The sequence below is a fragment of the Serinus canaria genome, chromosome 2 (genome assembly GCF_022539315.1).
Source record: "Serinus canaria isolate serCan28SL12 chromosome 2, serCan2020, whole genome shotgun sequence".
NCBI lineage: Eukaryota > Metazoa > Chordata > Aves > Passeriformes > Fringillidae > Serinus > Serinus canaria.
This window is the reverse complement of record NC_066315.1, coordinates 83,046,907-83,063,225: the sequence shown is the minus strand read 5'-3', so window position 1 is coordinate 83,063,225 and position 16,319 is coordinate 83,046,907. Positions and strand designations below refer to the sequence as shown.

General features: G+C 39.4%; 1 protein-coding gene across 5 annotated transcripts in view; it reads left to right on the top strand.

The window, feature by feature from the left end:
• Positions 1 to 16,319, top strand: part of COBL (cordon-bleu WH2 repeat protein) — a 160,032-nt gene that overhangs the window by 26,495 nt on the left and 117,218 nt on the right. For all 5 annotated transcript variants that reach the window (XM_050970353.1, XM_050970355.1, XM_050970351.1 and 2 more), the window contains exon 2: positions 15,574 to 15,780. In XM_050970353.1, the coding sequence (XP_050826310.1) occupies positions 15,574 to 15,780 (207 nt within the window). The remainder of the gene's footprint in view (positions 1 to 15,573; positions 15,781 to 16,319) is intronic.

Genomic DNA, 16,319 nt, shown 5'->3' with positions numbered 1-16,319 from the left:
TCTTTCTCCTGCCTCATCTCACTCCGCCCTTCCAGTTTATATTAAGGGACTGCCTAGGAAAATACTTGGAGGTACATAGCTGTATTTGAGGTCGGTATGTCTGTGGCTTTTCTTCAGACTACCTGAAGAAGAGACTGCAAAGTGATAGAAATAATTACTTGTAAAAGTTGCTTGTTAATACCAATGAAGTCAGAAAAAGACTTCTTCTAATATCACTTGTTTCTTCTTTCAACAATGAAGATGTTTAGGGATTGACAGAAATTTGCTTTTGTATAGACACGTAATGAAATGCAACAAACCACATTGTTTTTCTACTTGACAGCAGTTCTTTGTGAGTTTAAGTTTGCTGATTCAAGGGAGAAACTGCTGAGTGAGGTTAGGGTTAGGCAATTCAACTTTTATTATATGTTTTTTCTATTCATGCTACCACTAATTCTTCAATATTAATATCATATGTAAAGGGTTTTTTCTCTATCCTAGGGCTGTTCCATCCTACTCTGCAGCAGAAATGAAAAGAAATATTATGCTACATTCTTTTTTCTCATTCATATCACTAGTATAGGAAGTTTTTTCTTTTTTACTTTGGCTTATTTTTTTTACCTTTCTGTTTTAAATTTCTTCTGAATCTTCACATTTCCTTCCGTCATTTCATGCCACCTACTACTACCAGCTATGCCGACTGAGTGCACAAAAAAAAGGGTGTGTGGAATTCATAAGCCCAACCCAGATATTTTCAATTGTCCAGGCTCTTCCAAGTTTAAAAATAAGTGGTTAAACTTGTTATGTGACACCATTCATATATGTTTAATTCAGCTGTCATTTGCCAAGACTATCAACATGCCAGGTATTCATTCCATCAAAGATTAAACTTTTAAGTCATTATTTGCTTGAGAGTGAGCAGAAGCAGTAGTGAAATGAAATTCTCACTCTTCCTACCCTGTCTCTCCGGACCTAATCCTGTGGTTAAGGACATGTGTGATAAAGAATAGCTTGCTTTTAACAATAGCATGGTCTGGATAATTTGAATGAGGTTCATGCATTAATAAGTCTTTAGACATTTACAGGGAAATGGGGCTGCATGCAAATAGTAGTTTGGCTAATGCCTGTATGCATGGCTTGAGTACATGGAAGTGTTTGATTCACTCGAGGTGGACTTCTTGCTGCTGATGTCAAGCATATGTCAGGAGGCATCTGCTTCTGGGCATTCATTTGCTGCTTCATAATAAGCACAAAGAGTATGTGATTTTTTATATCAGTGAGCGTGGTTTTTGACACTTGCACGCCAGGCAAAACCTTCAGTGTACTCTGTTATTGTGCTTCTGGACGTAACAGACCAACTGCTCTGTCAAATCTAGTGCATCCTCTTGTGAGGATGTGATATTTACTTTATAGCCAACAAATTACCTTAGAGATCATCAAGTCCAACCCAAGGCCTGACACCACCTTATCAACTAACCATGGCACTGAGTGCCACATCCAGTCTTTTTTTAAACACCTCCAGGTATGGTGACTCCACTACCTCCCTGGGCAGCCTGTTCTAATGCCCAGCCATTGGAATGGTCTTCTTTTTCTCTGAAGAATATTTTTTTCGAATGTGTAGCCTGAACTTCCCCTGGTGCAGCTTAAAACCATAGTGCACAAATGCCTTAATGTCTGGGTGCATGAATGCTTCCATGTCTGTTTCTCTGGCTCTGAACATGGGTAGTGATGATTCACAAGTGGTTACAATCTCTCATGTCTGCCATTATTACATGGTAATATTTATGTCATATAATTTTGTCACCCCCTACTTAAGGTGGGGAAAAAACAGTTTGGTCAAGCAGTTTCTGAAACACATTCATCTTCTGCTGGCTCATCTGTTCCCAGATGCTGTGAGATTGAATTTAGCTTGCTAGGAGGCCTGGGGCAACTGCAATCTGAGTTGGAAATGTACTTGCTTTGAAGTCAGCATTTGGTGGCATCCTTTTGTGGAGCAACAAGGAGTGATCAACAGGATCTGCTTGTGCCTGTGTTAGTAGATGTCCATAATAATTTCTTTATTCATATTGTTGTAGAGGAAGTTGATGGAAGATAAAGCAATGCTGTACAGGAGCAGCTGAATCTAAACAGTGAATATAATTTGTATATTGTTTAGTCCTACTTTTCATATATTACTGACTCAGAAGCAGAAATGATGGCATATAGCCCGATAGCTTTCTTTCTACATCAGATATATATGCATGATATGCATTTGGGTAAGAGGAGAACAGCCTTTACATGCTGTATGTCATGTGAAGGTGTGAAGCAGGCCTGTGCTTTTGTCAGTTATGATGTGCAGCAGCTGTGGCTGTGGAAATACTTTTGTGTTCCCTTCCTTCACATGCTGTTGTGAGTAGCCCATGCTAATTCACAGGCATTTATCCTGAAGTACATGGGTCAGTTGAGCTTGCAGGAATAACTGTTGTTTCTTCAGGGCTAAAATTAGAACACAAGGGAGACAAGACCCTTCACTTTTGTTTTGGTAGATGTAACTCTGGGTTTCTCCTGCCTTGTTGCTTTGCTTGTAGCTTTGCAGTTTATGTTGGGCTCAGAAGAGATTTATATGGAGGAAAATAGCGCTTTAAGCCGCATTCAGGATTTTCCTGTCTGGGAAGTCAAAAAGGCAAGAGGGGGGATGCTAGGTCTGCTTGCTAGCAGTGGAGTGTTCTCATCTCTGTTTGGGAAGCAGAGTGCCAACATGTGTCAAGTGAGCAACTGTTAGGTGCTGGCTCAGGGAGTGCTCTCTCTATGCTGGTAATTTCACCAATTATCACTATGCCACTGGCCTTCCTATTTCAGAGGAGGTGGCCAGAGAAATTGTGGTGTGGCAGGTCTGACTTTATCTGGTGTCCTCAGATTTCCTAGACCTCTCTGACTCATTTTAGAATCGGAAATGGTAAAAAGCCAGGGTGGTAACCCATGAAGATAGCCGTGCTTGCTTTTTTAATTGATTTTTTTTCCTCTCTTCCCTTTCTATTTTTTTAACTCCTTAGTTGTATTCTTCTGGTTTTTTGTAAGATGTAGTAAGAGCATCTAAGAGAACTGTGCCTTTGCATAGCTAAAAGGCAGCTGGTTGGATGCCCAGGGCAGTACCATGCAGTTGCTCTCCACTTCCCCAAGCTTCTCTAAGTGCCATGCTGCTGATGCTCCACGTTCTCCTGGTACCTGGAAGTTGCATTCTCACTGGGGGAGCCAGCAAGTGGAGCTGTCAGCACAGAGGTGAAACTGAGCTCTGCTGAGGTTCTGCCAGAATGAAAACTTGGCTTTCTGCAACATCAGTGGCAAAAGTCCTACTGACTTAACTGAGTCCAGGATATTTTTGTTCTGGTTTTCATCAGTTGTGAGGAGGAAACTCTCCAGTCAAACACTTCCAAACTCGTGTTTTTATTCCCTGTTGCCAGCTAGGGGCTTTCAGATGGGACAGACACCCTTACTTCAGCAGAGTCTGCCAATAGATGCAGTGCTAAATATAAGATGAAGTTTATTTCATTATGCTCTTTGTCTGTATTAAAAAAAAAAAAAGATTTTTTTACTGGTTGGTTTGGTTTCAGTTTAATTGACAACAGAGAAAGAAAAGCTAATGTACTAGCTTTTCATAAGTGTCTGGAAAGTTGGTGGCTGGTAGTGAGAGGAGGCCTTGTAATCACCTTGTAGGCAGTGGGGTGACAGCTGCAGGATAAGGTCCAGAGTTCAAGACAGTCATTAAGTACTCCAGCACTGAAAACAGTGCTGGAGCACTTGTGAGGCTTGTCACCCTTTTTGATATGAAAAGCAGTTCAGACAAGACAAGGAACCTGGAGGAAATTGGATGTCAATAATGCTGCTGTTTCTTTGTTTTTGACAAGGAGATGAAAGTCTCTTGGTTGAAAGTCCAGCTCTAAATCACCATTTTTTGTTGCTTGCATCTGAAGTATTTGTGTCTCTTGGCACTTCTAGTATAACTGTGGCAGTTCATGTTATAAGGTAGTCTAATATATCCTGTTTCTTCCTGTGTGGGTGTTGTAGGCTCTGCTGAGTGTGCAGCTGGCTCAGACATGTCTACAAAATCTTGCAATCGCTGCTGTGATGCCCCATCAGTGGTTACAGGGCAGCCTCAAGCATGTTTGCATTGAGTTATCTCTTGAGCAGCATTTAAAGCTCCTCAGCAGCAGATGCCTTCAGTTTCTTGGTGATGTTTTCTCATGGATAACATGTAACACCATTCCTGTGGATTCCAGGCTGCTGACAGGAAAGTCTTGGGTTTACTTTGTGAAGTCTGTAATGGTCCTGACTCCTGCCTGTTTCCTGTGTCCTGAGCCAGTGCCACACATCAATAAAATGCACACATCAGTAATCATCCCTGATTTGAATGTGTGTGATGAAGAGGGAGGGTATTTGGCTCCTTCCTCTCTCATTTAATACTGTCTGGGTGTGTTGACATGCCTGATTTATCAAGATTTTCTTCATAATGTGCTCTAGTTTGCACTGCATGAGGCCTATATCATTTTTGGTTTTGGGAGATTTAAAATCCATTAAGTAACGTGCATGCCTACAGGATACATTAAACAGAATTTTAAATGGAAACAAACTAAAAAAATGGGGTTTGCTGGCATATAAAAATCATTAAAATACTTCTTTTCTTACTTGATAAATCAGAATCACACTTCAGAGTCCTCCTGTTTGGAGGTAAGTGTTTTTATGTGCTAACATCTGCAGTATTCTTTTTGGTCAGACTTTCTGGTTTCTATATTAATGTAGGTTTCCCACCTCCATACTAGAACTGGAGTGGGGTTTCTCACTTAAATTTATGATACGCTTTTAATAAAACAAAATATTTGAATTTCAGTTTAAACCAAGAAGTACTTGATTCCTGTGTCATTTCGAAAGAAGAGAATATCATAAAAAATTAAAGCAAAATACGTATGGTTCTAATAAGAAATTTAATAAAACAAATAAGCACCAGAAAAATAAACAGAAAATCAGCTGAAGCTGTGAGATTTCCTCATAAAAGCACCTGTGGCATCCGAGAAGTACAGGGTCTGACAATAGTTTAGACTGTTGTGTCAAAGTTGTATATTTCTTTTTCTCATTGACACTGCATTTTTGCCTCATTAACCTTCATTTAATATACAGCTGTATGGGATTCCTTGCTGTGTGATGGAGTATGTATTAAGATTGAATTATAAATGCTAATTAAGATGATTAGGGAGGGTAAGGAATGTCCTGGCACCTCTGATTCTTTTTCTCTGTGAGTGAATGTAAACTACATCTTGCAAAAAAATGCATTCTTAGATTTTTTAGGGGATTTTTTTTTTCCTAGCTCCAAAGAGAAGCTTATCAGCCCTGTAGTTCAGGTGCTGGCTTCTTGCATGTCATGTAGTTTTCTACAGTTAAAATTTACAGAATAACTGCCGAAGAAAAAAAAAGAAAAAAAAAATTGGATTGAATCATGCCTTTTGTCTTCTAGATCAGGAAATCCAAAGTAAGTTATCTTTTTGTTTATCTTCCAATATTTTAGCAGATGTGGACTTTTGAATGTATGGGGAGCAGTGGGCCTTGGACTTGGACACAGCTTTCTCTTCTCTGCCCCAGGAAATTTGATGTAAGGTCAACCATGATAGGATCACAAGTGCTTCTCCAAGAGAAAGTGAATTTGAGAGAAAGCAGAGAGGTGCTTCCCCTTTTAGGAGAGTGCAGAGCAGATGGAAAATAAATGGCTTTTGTAGTCCTGCCTGCTGTGTTTTGTATCTCTCCTGCCCGGATCCTGGTAGCTGAAGAAACCAGATTTCATAAGTAGAGATACCTTCTAGCAACCTCTAAAGACATTAGGGTAGTTGCTAATTTTTCATTTAATTCCTGCTTAGAAGTACAGGTTTCTAATGTTTTGAGAAGCCTTTTGGGTCCAAGGGGTGCTTTGGAACTGGGCCAGGATGCCTCTTTACTCTGGTCAGAGCCTTTAACTTTTTGTCTCTATCTGTTTCTCTGATACATCAAGGTTTTCTGAAGTATCTGTGATCTTGTCACCGTTTGCAGACAGTTGAGTAGAGGCAAGTGAAATAACATAAGTGTAATTCTGAAAATTCTCTTTTAATGACCATTGCCTGCCTGTTTTTGTAGGATCTGTTTGTGTCAGGGTGAATAGATGAAACGAGCTTCAGTAGTGTATTCCTAGAGTGTTGTCACTGGATGAGGAATTACGATCTGTCAGCTTACAGTAACAGATGTTAGTGTTCACCAGCAGGTACCTATTTAGGCAGGTAATCATGCTAAACAATTCTTCCCCATCTGCCCCTCAGATGGACACTGTTTTAAGGCTGTTCCTAGTTGAAAAAGGTATTAGTATGAATAATATTCTCTAGTAATTAGTTGGTGGTTTTCCACTGAATTGCTCACTGGCTTCTAAGCATTTTATAAAATTTAGGAATTAGCCATATATATTGTTTTTTCCTTGATTCTTTCAAAACTGTTCCATCTTCTGTGGGAATACTGCAAGGAGCACTGATCTATGATCTTCAGGCCTCTAGAGAGTGATTCTCAGTAAGTGGTATTGAGGTTAAAAGTCTGTGGGTACAAAAATAGAGCGCAGTCTGGGATACCTTTGCTCAACAATGCAGGGCAAATGCACCTTGAATTTACATGTTAGTTGACAGTGCAAGTCACTACAGGAGAGTTTATAAATCAGTGTTGCTAAGCAATAAACTTTTATTGAAGGAGATTGTTGATAAGAGATTAAGAATGGACAACCACCCTGAAATCTGAACAACACCTATTATTTCAGGGATAATATGCAGTACAGGTGTTTCTGGGGTAGCCTCAGGCTTGAGAAACCATACCTTTAGTCATTGACCCCTCTAGAAACAAATAATCTGCTCATTGCTGACATGATTCACTGTTAATAAACATGATAAAGACTATCGTGTGTTAGTAGAGCCTATTAAAACTGGCAAGCTACCTTTCCAGACCTAGAGAGCTCATCATGGAGTTGTGGCATCCTCACAAAACCACAGCTGACAGGTAGCAGAGGGAGTGCATCTGAAGGATGCCCATTTGCCCACAACATGGAGAAGACCAGCAGTGCTTCCAGCCTGTTTGGAAATACTCTTGCTTCCACAGATGAGCATGGTTAGTAAGAGTCCAGTTAACCACCATGAAACTGACTATAACCTCATGAATAATGCTGAGAAATCTCATTAGTTGTCTTGCCAGAGATTTTAACCCTATATTTTTCACACTTCAGCCATAGTATTTTCCTTCTGCAGCAAATTCAGTGTGCAAAGTGGCTTGTCTGCATGGCTGTACCCTGCTATCTGCTTAACTGAGTGTCTTTAACAGCTCAGTGATGATTTGAGAGTGCAGAGAACAGAACAGAGTGCCGTGGTAACAGGGCTTGGGCATTTTACAGTGTTATCATCAGTATTCTGGTTTTCTCTCTTAAGTACATTCAGGATGTTAGCATGGATGGCTTTGGCATTTTGTTTGTTTGGTTTGGTTTTTTAAGTAACCAATGCCATTATACTTATGTATCAATAACATAAAAATTGAGTTCTCTTTTCCCACTGAAGCATACCATGCAAAGCAGCCTGATTTAGTCACAGATGAAGGAACTGGATGATATTTCAGCTGAGCACAAGCAATGTGATGTTTTCCTTGAGTGTTTTCTTTATTTTAGTATTACTGTTGCTTGGAATGGAATGAGACTTATAGATCAATACTTGATAAATGGGAAAAAAACATTGTGAGTTTGTGGATAATGAAGGAAGAAGTTAAAAATACTGTTAGGGATACTGTTCACTGAATGCTTTGCACTACTGCATTGCTGTTTTCTCTGAATGTCAGTTTAACAACAGTCTTTTATTTTGGTCAGCATGAAACTGGCAGACAGTTTTAGCTGAGGTGGTGACGGTTAAACATATTTGAGTCCTAAAGCTCAAATGTTTATTGCCTGTATTCATGTTTTGGTTCATCTGCAGCTTCTCTTCTGGCAAATGATGTTGTGAAAAGAGCAAGGCTTCACCATCCCTGCCTAGAGTGCTGTTTTTCAACTTTGCTTTTCCAGACCACATTTTTTTGAAGGTGAAGCTTCTTACCCATCCTCCAGCATGAGTTGTTGGTGGCATTTTGTTTGGATCCCATCTCCCAAGCTAAAGAGTTAAAACTGTTTCTGTGTATCTGACTGAGAGATGTGATATCGCTGTATTTTAGATTGCAGAATTTTACCTTTCCAAAATAGAACTTACCTGTGCTTTCTTGCCTTTAACCACCAGAGACTTCTGTTTTTCTTCAGCATACGATTTAGCAGATTAGGTAAATAATTAAATAATGTTAACTGCTTTACCATTTCATTCCTATTTACTGATGTGCAACCCAGTATAGTTGTATAGCATGGCACCAGCTTGTAGTGTGGTCTTTGCCACACACTGAACGTGTGGGTGGTATCCCAAAAGTCCCATGATACAGCTATTAGCGATACAGACCTTACAGTGCTTATTCAGGCAGTGTTTTCATTAACTGCAGTGGGCATGCACCCAAATCTGGGGATTTGGCTGCTTTTTAAAAGATTTTCTTTAGGGCTTGTCTTCTACTTTGTTTTGGGAACTGATACAGGTAGATCTATTCGGCTCCCTGGCGTGGCTGTGGTTACCAAGTGTAAAAGCATTGGTAGGCTCCAGTGTTATTCCTTGATCAGTTAAAGCCCGCCCCGTGTACAGGTCCATCCCTGCTTTCATGCTGAGAGGGCTTTCTGAGGTAGCCCTGGGGGGCACTGCATGGCCCATGCACTACAGGAGGCCAGGTTAGAGTGCTTCTGGCTTCTTCTGGCCCTAAAAATGACTCTGTTGTGGAATTGGTATGTCAGTTGCTCTGTACCAGATCTTGAGGGAATGCCTTAGTGACTGGAAAGAGAATTAGACTTTTGTTGGAAGATAATACACAAAGATTCTTATTGCAAAGCGTGGGTGATGTATAAAAACACAATTATTTGAGGATACCAGCCACAGGCTAACCAATCATTTAGCCTTCCTGTCAGAGAGTGAGCCCTCAGTAGTTCAGCAATTTCTTGTCAGTGCAGGTGTCTGAGTCCTGACTGGGCAGAAGCCTGTTTTCCCTTCTTTGGCAGCTCTGCAATGTTTCACAAGGACCAGAGTAGCCAGGTGTCTGCTGTGTGTTGGGACATTTCAGCCTCTCATGAAATGGGTCATATATGAGGCGATGCCTCTGGTAGCAAATTTTATAACAGTTATTCACTGGCACATCCAGGACCAGGAAACTGCAGCCCAACATTTTTAAATGATTGGTTAAGTTGGTGAAAAATTTAAAATTAGAGAGACGATATTAGGAACTACTTCCATTAAATTGTATCATCTCACCTTGACTTCTGTTTATTTTTTTTTAACTTCACCCTTGGGCAGTAATGATCATATACTTCCATCCCTGCTTCCTCTTCTGCAGATGTGCTCATTCTGTTTGCTTCTGTTCTTTATTTCCTTTTCTTTTCTTCTGGCATAGAAACTTTATTTTTAAAATACATGAAGCTGTAGGGTTTCTCATCAGTAGAATCAAATGGAAGATCAAAAATATAATTAAATAACTTTCATTTCTTTGCCAGAAACAAATTATTTTTTCTTGTCTATTTTGGGTGACTTTATCAGGGCCGCAAGGAAATAGTTTTCATTGTGTCTCTCAGTGTGATCCTGCCTTAAAAATGGAATGATCTTTTACAAGTAATATGAAATTCCAATAAAAGTTTGAAAAGAGAAAAGCATAAAATAATTATATGCTATAGTAGCCATGGAACTCAGAGTAAAAACTGCTAAAACAAAGGCAGCAACTTATTAAAAAAAATTAAGTAGAAAATGCCAATTGTTGCCTGAGCCATATCCACTAGTAATCTAGTTCATTCCATCTTAGTATCTGCTGAAGATTTCAGCTCTTTAGAAGGTGTGATATTTGTGTAATGTTACTAATTTTACCAAAATATTGTAAAATAATATGGGAAACAAGTTACTACAATAGTAATGCATTTTAGACCTGTAACCTATATGAGACATTTAAAGGTTTGCATTATCTGTGTTGCATGAAATTGTAATCAATTAGTATATTTAGCCTGTGATAGAAAAAGTAAACTTGAGAATGTTCTTTTGGCATTTTTGTATTGTTTTTAATTTAATTGGTTAATTTAAGTGCTATAGATGGCAAGGTGGAATGGAGTTCTAGTTTATGCTTTAAGGCTGTCTGGATGAATTTGTGCCTCTTTAGTAGTTACAGACAATATCATGCTCTCCTGGTGTCTGTACTCAGTCTCTCTGAGATTTGTTTGACTTTTGGTTTCCATTTTCAGAATTGTTGAGGTGCCTTGATCTTGCTGCTGATCTGTTTGTATTTCCTTTACATTTGTGTTGTGTATGTTACAATTTTTCTGATCTGCTGCATCAGAAGCTGAAAGGATTTTACTTACAAAGAGGAAACTCAGCATGTTTATTCTGATGAAGTGGTTGTCCCTTTCCCAGCCAGTGATCTGGGTTTTCTTTGCTTGGTCATAAGCAACAAGCAAAGAATGAAAAGGAAATGTTCTGTGAAAGGTATCTCGTTCACAAGTTAGATCACTGAGCATGAATGACTTCTACCCTGCTGTGTCTTGGTGGTTTGGAGTGTGAGGTGTGTGTCTGTGTCTCAGGGCTGAGCTTCTGACCTTGCTGTGCAAGTTGCCAGGGGAAAGGGAGCAAATGAACATATTCATCTGCATTTTTTTTTCTTGCCTATGTACACAGATTTCCCCTCAAAAGACTGTAGTAGTCCAGTCACCTGAAAATAAAGAATGTTTATTCCCATGTTTCCTGGTTTTCATCCAAGAGACTCTATGTCTGTATTTTCTCATCACTGGGCGCTGGCATGTTGGTTTGTTTCTCCTAATTATGAGATGGGGTGTACAATACTGTCTCAGAAAAAAACCTTTGCACCTGTTTGAGCTTTTTGACTAGACTGCAAATTGACTTGACCAGATTGTGCTAGTTGGCCATTACATAAAAAATTAATTTCCCATAGTTCTGCTATGGTAAGGGATGGTTAAGTTTTTGTTTTGATGTGGATTGGATTTTACTTGGTTTTGTTGGGTGGGGGTTTTAAGGTTTCTTGGGGGGGGGTTTCTCTCCTTTTATTTTATATTCTTCATTTTTTCCTGCAGAGTGTGTGTGTATGTGTGTTTCTATGCTTTTTTAATTGTTCTTGCTTGTTTAAAATGAATGGTTAGAGAGAGACACTGCATAGAAAAGACCAGATTCTACAAAGTGGTGAATTATGGAGCACTTGCCCAAGTCATGCTGACATGCATGGAATGAAGTCTGTTCTGTACCTGTTAAGTTGTCTTTGTTTTACAGGGTTGAGAGGATTATTGATTGTGAATAGTGGAAATGGGTAGCATTTCACCGTTTCAGTTTTTTCTTTTTAAAAGAGAGTGTGTGTGTGTGTGTGTGTGTGTGTCTGTGTGTGTGTGTTAGACTTTGTCTGAAGAAAGGCAATCTCTGCATAGCTTTGCCCTGGGCGTGGAAGTCGCAGGACCACTGCTGCTCAAAAGAGAGATCACATTTTTCTCGGATAGGATTGTAAAGTCCAGGTTACATCCTGTTGCTTGATAGTTATATATTAATAAAGTGTAGGTCCAAAGGGCTTGTGTTACCTTGTCTTGAAGTTCATAATCTGATGAAACTTCTTTTCATTTCTCTTGTGTTTCTTCTGTGCTGAGCTACAGAAACACTGATCTTATTAGTCAGTGGTAGTTGCAACCGTAACAGGTCAGTTTCCTTATTTTTCCATCTTGAGAAACCTGGTGCTTTTACTGATAGCAGTGCTGGTAGGTGATTTATATATTCTGCCTAGCTATTTCATGACTATAGGCATTTTTTTCCATTTGCAATTAAGTGAGAATAAATAGTTCAAGCCTCACTAAAAGGTACATTTGTGTATTAGAATCAGCTGCTTGTTTTCACTGTCTCTGTCTCAAGGACTGGATGGAAGCATTCATGTAACCATGAGTTAAACCAGATATGAAGTGTTCCCACTTGTAACTTCTCCTGCAGACAAGGAGCAGGTACAGGGTCTCAGTATCTCAGTAGTGAAGGATGATTGTGGAGAGAAGATGTCTGTTGAACTAAATTTAGGTTGAATTTATCTCACACTGAAGAATGGTATGCAACTTTTTTATTGTATGTTGTGGTTTATAGCATGGAAAGTACCCTTTCTTCCCTTGCTAAAAACAGGCTTTTAAATCACTCACTTTCTTTGTGCCTTATTTTAGTGGAGTAACAATAAGGCTTTTATTACGGAGTGCTTCTGTATTGTCCTCTATAGCCATTGTTGCTCTGACAAAGAAAGATTAATTCTTTTCCTCACTCACATTCAATAGCATTAACCAGCTTCTAGGCAGCTTCTGACTGCAGTTGCTGGAGCCTGTCAGAAAAAGCAGCTGCTCATGTCAGATCTAAGGTAGAGCTAGATCTGTGGATTTCAGTCTCTGATTCATGGAGCTACATTCTGCTACAGAGATGTTTCAGAAAGTTTGTTAGAAAATGCAAATCTGCGCAACATATCACTCCACAAATGTGAACTGTAGAGGGATCTGCTTCCACTGAAATAGTTTGAGATCTGTCATTTGGAAAATGTTGAAAACCAGGAATTTCAAGCAGTCACAGTGAGAATATGTAAGTCACTGTTGTGGAAAAGTTCGTATGAGGTCACCTGAACTGTTGCTAGGTTAGAGAGACTGCAGTGGGAATGTTTTCCCTTTTCCTTTCTCTGATGTCCCTGAAGGAAACAGACCTGCCCTGTCCTTTCTGCACAAAAGAAAAGGAGGATTGTAGTATCTAAAAGGCCCTGTCTGCATAATGCCAAAAAGGATATGCATTGTTGGATGTTATGTGGAGTTAAAGTGAGCATTGCTGGTCAATGTATGGCTGATGCTTTTGTTGGTGTGATGCCCAATTTGCTGACACACTGCACACACTGCCCCCCCCCTCACCCCCAACCTCAAGCAGTTTCATACAAGGTCTGTAACTGCAGAATTGGCTGAGGAGTACTTGAAAAGTTTTTAAAATACATTAAAAAGATAAAAATCACACTCTCTTTAAGGTGTCTGACCTTGTTTTTCTGTTCCCATAGAAAACCTCAGGCAGGTTTATGTTATCACCAGGGAACAGAAGCCTTGTTGTAGCATAGTCCCAATTTACTTCCAGCTCCTTCACTAGCTTCAAGACTCAGTCCTTCTTCACTTTTTCCCTGAAGTTTCAAGTGTCTACAGCTTCAGCTAATTTCAGTTTCATAATTATTTTATTACCATTGCTTTATTTCTTCTGCCTTTTTTCACTGTGAGATCTGGAATTTATGAGGTAAATCATAATTGCAACTAGTTCTGCCAGGCTCAGAACACTTACCTGCTTCTTTTCTTTCTACCAGTTGGTACTTTGTCAGATTCAATGTGTTGGAATTACCTCCTGCATTACAGAAAAAGCTGCAAGAACAAAAAATAAAAGCTTCTTTTAAGAAACAAGTAATAGTTTATAGTAGCTCTATAGCTACTTCTGTTGATGTAGTTGGTATAGTGAAAGGCAAGAGTTACATGATTTGTAAATCGATGTGAAGTTAAACTGTATGATTGTAAGGTGGTTTTGCCATGAGTCTGGATGTATGCAAAATTCCCATGTCTCTCACCACCTGCTTACAAATAACAACTGTAGCTAAACATAAAAGGACCTGAGGAGAAGATGAATCCAATTATTTTTTTTTTCAATACACAAATAAATTAAGAGTTTTGTTCATGGAGAGTCAAGCTAGTTAATTACTTGTCAATGCTCTGAACTTATCATCACCTCAATGGGGCGGAGCATAGGAGCTGCAAGTTAGTGACTGATGCCTCACTCAGTGTATATAGGATAAAAATGGAATGTTCAAGAAAATTTCTGATGAAAGAGAAATTTCTCTCTACTAGTTAATAAGGCAGTACCTCTCCCTGCATATCTGTAGAGAATGCTATTTGTTATGCACACAGGGAAGGAACGGCAGTATCTTCACTGCTGATTTACCACTGCCTTGTTGAGGTCTCACTGAAATGAGCATTTTCAAGGAAGTGTAAAGAATTTTTGCAAGTTGAGACATGTCACAGAGATTGTTGGTCAAATGCAAATACTGATTACAAAGTATGGAGGGTTTGGACTACCTCTGCACACTTTTTTTTATTTTTTTGGTTGGCTGGTTTGGTTTGTTTGGGTATTTTTGTTAATGTTATAAAGCTGTTACTTTTTTCTTCTGCCAGAAGCTTACACTGATAATCCAAACTAACTCTGTTTAGCCTTTTTATCTGTGAGAATAGAGGTTATCTCTTATTAAAGAAGAGTTTGATTTAGTATTTCAGTTCAGTTTTTAATTTTTTTTCCCCTATGCACAGTTTTGCCCTTGGCTGATTTGACCACTAACCTTTTCCAGCTTTTAAGAATTAGAGTGTTTTTTCTGTACTTTTCCTTTCTGGACCTCAGTTCATGTTGTTTGCAGGGCAAAAATCGTGTGAAGAATCATAATCCCTTCCTGCACCCTAAAAACAGGCAGATTAGGGAAATGCAGGCGGTAGGCCTCCACAATAATTTCCGAGTAAATATTTTACTGCTTTTTCCATCTGTTACACTAAAATCTGACTTAAACTAAGCGTAAATCTAGTCAGAAGAGGTCACTGGAGTATTAATCATCAGAGTTAATCCTCTTAGACATGTGTTTGGTATGAGGCCAGCTATTCAGAAGTTTAACAGCTCACATATGTTGCTTATCTGTCTGGCAGCTTGCCAAAGAAGTAAACTTCAAGTCTGTGGTGGGTTTATATCTCTGTAAAGTACGCTGCTTGTTTGGTGCAAGCTGATGCAGCTTTTCTGTGTATCACACATGGTGCATAGCCTGCTACTGAAGAATGAGTTCCTTTCAGGGTGCTTTTCAAAGAGCTGTAGTGTTGGTGTTGCATGGTAAGAAGTGATATCATTCACAGTTGACCTTTTCATGGTGCTTCCCTATGAAGTACGATGAGCCACATTTAATACTACTAACTCAGAGCAGAGGAAGAGTCAATGTTTCAAGTAGAGTAGTACTGTGGAACCCAAATATAGCTGAATGAAACCTCACCCTGCTTCCACTGCTGCCATTCTGACTTGGAGGAAACATTCATGTACATAAATACAACTCTTTCTTGAGTCAGGTCTGGACTGGACCCAGCATTTCTGTTTCTCACTTCATAGGAGTATGCTTCATACTCGACAGAAAAATTATTATATCATATCCTAATTATGGAACTGATTCATCCCCTGGGGCATGGAAAGCAAACAGTAGGAGTAAGTGCATCATTAAAAAAATAGTGTATTTTTAGAGAGGAGGTAAAAATAAAAGTGCAACTCCACTGAAAAGGTTAATGATGAAGTAAAAAATACTTGCATTAAAGAAACTTTTAAAAACAGTCTGAGATTATGGCCAAAAGAACATATAATTCTTAGTAATTTGTTTGGATTTCCTTGGAAGAAATTATTAATTTTCTTCTTGCCTTTCTTTCTCAAGGAGAAGAATGAAAGCTCGTGCTCCCCCTCCACCAAATCAACCTTCTGCAGCAAGTAGAATTCAAAGTGAGCCCAAGTCACCTGCAGAGACAGCTGTAACTTCTGATCAGAGCCTTGTGAGCATGAAGGAGAACATGATAAACAGACTGGTGGACTTCACAGTTGTTTTACCCAGTGGTGTGGAGCAGAAGTGCACAATGCAAGGAAGGTAAGGCTTTGATTAGCTCTCACTTTTGAAACCTTTTGTTCCCCATGGAATGCTTGGTGATGCTGTCCTTCTGAGTTTATAGGGCTTCTCTGTTGTGCTTTACTCTGCATTTTAAGCAGCTGTTGCACCAGAGTCCTGAGAGCCAAGTATAAAGGATCCTCTCTTCTGGGGCAAGAAGGATTTAGCAGCTATTGTGTTACTGTTTTCCCCATGGATCAGCACATGTATGGATCTATCCCTTTCATGTGTGTCACTGTGCTTAGGTTGTATCACATCTCATAATCCAGAGTGGGCTTGCTGCAGTGGAAGTAGGTGCTGCTGGCAAACAGTCCTGACAGTATGAGTGCCTGGAGGCATGCCAGGAAGCAGGCTCAGAAGATGGATGATTCATTACATTCAGAGATCCCGCCTTCACAATTACAGAGCAGTTGTGTAGATAGCAAAGTATCTGCTCATATTTAGGAAGCTTTTTATGGATAAAAGTTTATTTTTTTCCATGGAAAGAGACAGGGATTTTCTGTGTTACTTACTGGGTATAA